Here is a 5,412-nt window from a genome sequence, read left to right on the forward strand (position 1 = left end):
AAAGCACATTCTGAGAGAAATGTTATACACATCTGCAGAACAGAATCATATAGTAAAAAAACAAAATACATTGTTAATTTTAACAGCAAGTTGAAAATGTACAACATTAAAAAAACCAAAAAAACAACAACATATCATATGTATAAACTTAGTGATATTTATCATTTATATTTATTTATTTATGTACTATATGCTCACTTTTAATTTGATGGATCTACATGTTTTTGTTGTTTTTTTTTTAAACGGAGACTTGGGCAATAAAAGACTGAAATTTTAACTGTTACAAATATAAGTGGTGGATCTCACTAGCTAAATTAGCAAGAGCCAAAACATTGGGTGTGAAAAAAAATCCCCCTAATGTAAAGATGAGAAGATCTACTCTGTGACAGAAATAGTTGTAATTGTTTTTCAGTGTAAAATGACAGAGAATAGGTTTAATCCCTCATTTGCTGTAAGTTATCTAATTAAAAGATTAAGGAAATTGTGGAATTGGTTCATAATTCCAATAATAATTCTCAAAAGTGTTTTAAACTCCACCTTGCACTCTTCCAGCTAATGAATAGGGAGCCCATTTAGCTTTAAACTTTAAATAATAATAGTGCACATAAGTAATTTGCACATATATGTTGCATGCGGAAGAATGTCCAATTCAGTTCAATTCATTTTCATTTATATATATATATATATATGTATGTATGTATGTATGTATATATATATATATATATATATATATATGTATGTATGTATGTATATGTATATATATGTATGTATATATATATATATATATATATTATATATATATATATATATATATATATATATATATATATATGTATATATATATAGTATGTATATATATATATATATGTATGTATATATATATATATATATATATATATATATGTATATATATATATATATATATATATATATATAATATATGTATATATATATATATAGTATTCATACACACACACACACACACACCAAAGCACACACACACAATATTAGAAAGAAATCCCAACCACACAACCCCCTATGAGCAAGCACTTGACGACAGTGGGAAGGAGAAACTCCCTCTGGCAGAAGAAACCTCCAGCAGAACCAAGCTCACATCTGTCCACCATGACTGGGGGATAAGAGGAGAGAGCAAAAAGAGATAGGACAAAAGGCAAACTTTAAGAGAGAGAGAGAGAGAGAGAGAGAGAGAGAAGGAACGGCCATTTCTTTTATTCAGCAAGACAATGTCAAAATATTCTGTGCATATTTCATCAGCATGGAAGCACAGTAAAAGAGTCTAGGTACTAAACTGACCTGCCTGCTCTCCACACCTGTCACCCGCTGGAAGCAGTTGGCACATCAGGAAAGGACAATACAAAAATTGTCATGTTTAGTCTTTTCTGATACACGTAGCTGGAATCAAATTCAAAATGAGCATATGTTTTTTTGCTTTAAATAAAGCAGCCACAGTTTTAACATTTGATATCATCTAAAAAAAAATCTCACCTTCACCATGTCACAAGATAATTGTCTGATTGGGTTTCATTATAGCTACTTGCTAAATATACACATTCTCATAAGCTGTGTGTTTGCCAACTCTTATTCGAATGTTCACAAAAGACAAGAAATATTCTACAAAAACATAAGTAATTAAGGTTTATTGATATTGTGTTTTTTTTTTAGAACAAAATTCACAAAGTGCTTTACAATACAGAATAAGATACAACAATTAAAACTGTATAAATAGATCAAACTAAATGAAAGCAAAAAGCCTGAACAGGCTTAAGTTTCTTTTTAAGGGTATCAACAGTGTCCACTGATCTTTGGTCTAATGGAAGTGAGCGCCACAACTTCCACTGGATATAAGATCTACATAGCTCAAATATGTACGTCTCTAATAGACACTGGCTGCCAACCACTTGTTGGATGGGCATTTCACGCAGTGTTCCACTTAATTTGCTGTAGCAGAGGTATTACAATTATTTCTGGACTAGGAAAAATAACAATTAGAAAACATCTATGTAAAGGTTCTTACCGTATAGTTTACAAAACAACAAGTACATGTGCATTGTATTAATTTGTAAATTTTTTGTGTATTTTTGATTTAGGGTCAATTGATTTTGGGTCAATTTCTGTTTTAAGAAATCTATTGTCTGGCTGAAGTTCCAATGAGGCACATGCAAAAGAATATACAAACACAAACACATAGGAACACATTTCAAGTCGTATTGCAACAAACAGCATGTAACTGTCACCAATAATAATAAAAAAGGGTCAGTTTTTTAAAAGGAACAAACAAGACACAGAGGTTAAACCTTTTTGAAAACACTGACAACCTTTTTCTATTTATGAAACAACACCATGCAGTTCACAAAGTTGTTGTTATGTGGAGAAAAAAAGGATTAACAACTATGAAATTGATATCCCAGAATATTCTGTGCATATTTTGCATATTTCGACCCCAAAGTGTAGCCTTGATTTGTTTTTTTGTATTTTTGGAGGGGCGGTGATGTGAGCTGTTTTTGTTTATTTTTTCCCTCTGGGAAAAACTGCAATCATCTGGGGGTTATCACTTTATTTTTCCATCATAAGGTCAAGGTATTAGTTTGTTCAGTGCTTTGATTTATACCTAAACATTTGGAAAACCCATGACACACCCATCAGCCACAGCTGCACTTTCTATTTAGCCAGTGCTTGTATGCTACAGGATCCTTTGATGTGTATGCTGGCAAACATAAAAGCAGGCTGCAAAAGTAAAACTCAAAAGTAAGACTTTTGCAATGAGTGATTCTACTTCTGTGATCTTCACACTTTACCATTACTGCTTTTTTCTATTATGAATATCATTCATATCTCCAGGTAGGTTACATCAGTGCATAGAAGGTTCTGTTATAAATGAATTAAAAGCATGGGCTCTCTTGGTAGCTGCTGAAAATAACATCTTGTGCATCACATGGTTTACTGCTGCTAATTCACTGACACCACCGTATATATTAAATCAGAATAGGTGGTGTTGTATAAATTAGTGCTATAAGTTGTAAATCACTTGCACTACATGCACAACGTATTAACTAAGAGCGGGTGATTAAAGTGTTTCTCTGACTTTACAACATACAACAAACAAGTTTAACATAGCAGGGCTTTTTCAGTATAAGCTGGCTTGACAAAACCTAAAACTCCAGTTAGAGATGCATAATGCGTTATTACAACACTGGTTATCAGCTTTCCTTATTAAACCAGTCTTTGTGCTTCGGGATCTGTGCACGGTATTATGCAGAGTGCTCTCTGCCATTTATTTCTTCAGCATCACAGCTTCAAATTAGAGCTAAAACTTTGACCTTGATGTATTCAAACATTAGTGTGTTACCTGAGTACTGCCCCATGGCCTGAAATATAAAGATCAGGAAATCACATTAGGTTTTATTCATGGGGGGATCAAAGTGTTTTAATGTTACTGGGTTTTTTTTTTATGTTACTGGGTTTTTTTTTACTGGGCTTTTTTTTTATGGTTTTTATTTTACTGTTCACCTCCTCACTGATGAGTAGCCTATAAACAGATTCCCCCCCCCCCGCCCCCCCTTTTTGTGTCCCTTTTTTGTGTTGATAAAATTCTCATTCAGCAGGTTGCAAGTATAACACTTATTCCATATCAGCAATGAGTCTGCATATCACCAGGAAAAGAATGAAAATTGAATCAAAACTCTGAACATAAACTACTCCCTGATTAAAACTGGTGACCAGATGATGGCTAAAGAATCACAGACAACCAGATGTCGATGTTATTCCTACCCAGAAGATAGGTGTGATCAGACTGTCTCTTATGAAGCGAAAAAGGGTAGGGTGTTTAGTTATCTGACACAATAACCCCAAGTTAAATCACAATGTTTGTATTTCCCAATATCATGTTGTTAATCCTTTCTAGCAGCTTGTGTGTTTTAACCATTCAGATTGTTTCTACATCGTTGTGTTGGTCCTGAAGAAAATCTTTGCTTCCCACATATCTGTCAGCTTCTGCAGCACTGTATCGGTTACTACTCTTTTCTCCATGTGAGGATATTTGCATCCATGCATCCATTGCAATTTCCTCCAAATGGCCTCTACTGGTTCTTGAAATACTTTAAATAATCAATTACAGCCACTTCTGTTCTGGTCACAGTAATTTCACAGTTTCTAAAAACTGCCAATAGTATTGATTAGTATGTAAAATTGCTAAATGAATATCAGCGTTGAAGCAATGAGGACTCTCTATTATGTAGACTTGCCTCATTTTCACCAAGAATTTAACTGAAAAGCTTGTTCTGCAAAAGCCAAATCACACAAGAGAAGTAAATTTTAATGATGCAAGAGATTCTTCCTATACAGCTGTCAATACAACTTAGATTTTAGAGAAATACATGATCCTTGCACTGTTTCTAACATCAAAGCTAGGTTTCTCCTCAGATGAATCCATCCGAAAAGAAGGTTACATCATAGCTGTTGTTGTGGTCAAAGTATTTCTACAAGGCGTTGTTTTTGAGAAAATACTTTTAGGAGTTACATAAGCTAAATGTTTAGAAAAACTGAATCAGTGAGGTACACCACCCATTAAATTCATTTCAGTGATTGGTGAAATAAAAACATATATGTACAAACATACAGTATAAATAATTTACATCAGTATCTTTTGTAAAGTCTTGCCTCCCCCCCTATTCTTCCATCCATCGTATTTTCTTTTTTGATTTAACAATCGCATGTTAAAGGTATGAAACACAATAATCCATGAGAAAATGTGTCTGAAATTAAATCAGAGCATTTAATGAGTGAGAATTTAACCTCACATGACGATGATGGTGACCACATTCTCCAACTCAATGCCATAATTTCCTCTGGGAAAATGTAATCAAGATGTGGCAATGTATGAATTTATGACAAAGTGAAAGAAGGTGTGTTTATCTGCAGCTTAATCAGTATGCCGTCTCTTTAATGATGTTAGTGGAAAGGGTGTGGCTACTGGAGATGCTAATGGAGTGGCGGTTGAGGGGGTATGGTTGATTCCTGTTTGTGTGACGGCAGGGCATGCAGAAGTACCGCAACGTGGAGAAGAAGATCTGACGGTAGGTGGCTGATACCAGGTTGTACAAGACAGGGTTTATGGCCGAGCTGACGTAGAACAGGACATTGGTCAGCATGTAGAAATAGTGGTAGAAGTCATATAACTCACTGGAAGAAAACACAAGGGAGAAGTATAAGGAAATAGTTATATGTCCAGTGTTTAAGTCTAAACATAAATATATTACTTTTAATGCTTTGCATAAAAAAGATACACAGGTGCAGTGTGACTTGTACAGCAAAGTTAGTGCATTTGAACAGCCTCCGGAGCACCACATGGTGTCGAGACTCATCCAAAACTGGAAAAAAAAAAATCTCAACTAC

General features: G+C 34.1%; 1 protein-coding gene across 1 annotated transcript; it reads right to left on the reverse strand.

The window, feature by feature from the left end:
- Positions 1 to 3,583: 3,583 nt before the first annotated feature.
- Positions 3,584 to 5,199, reverse strand: LOC121813763 (neurotensin receptor type 1-like; the record flags this gene model as incomplete). Its single annotated transcript, XM_042217662.1, is given in 1 exon segment — positions 3,584 to 5,199. A coding segment is annotated over 1 exon segment (256 nt), but the record flags the coding sequence as incomplete, so codon positions are not given.
- Between the last annotated feature and the right edge of the window lie 213 nt (positions 5,200 to 5,412).

This window comes from Haplochromis burtoni, unplaced genomic scaffold (assembly GCF_018398535.1).
Source record: "Haplochromis burtoni strain Fernald_Lab_line unplaced genomic scaffold, NCSU_Asbu1 Contig_2471, whole genome shotgun sequence".
Taxonomy (NCBI): Eukaryota; Metazoa; Chordata; class Actinopteri; order Cichliformes; family Cichlidae; genus Haplochromis; species Haplochromis burtoni.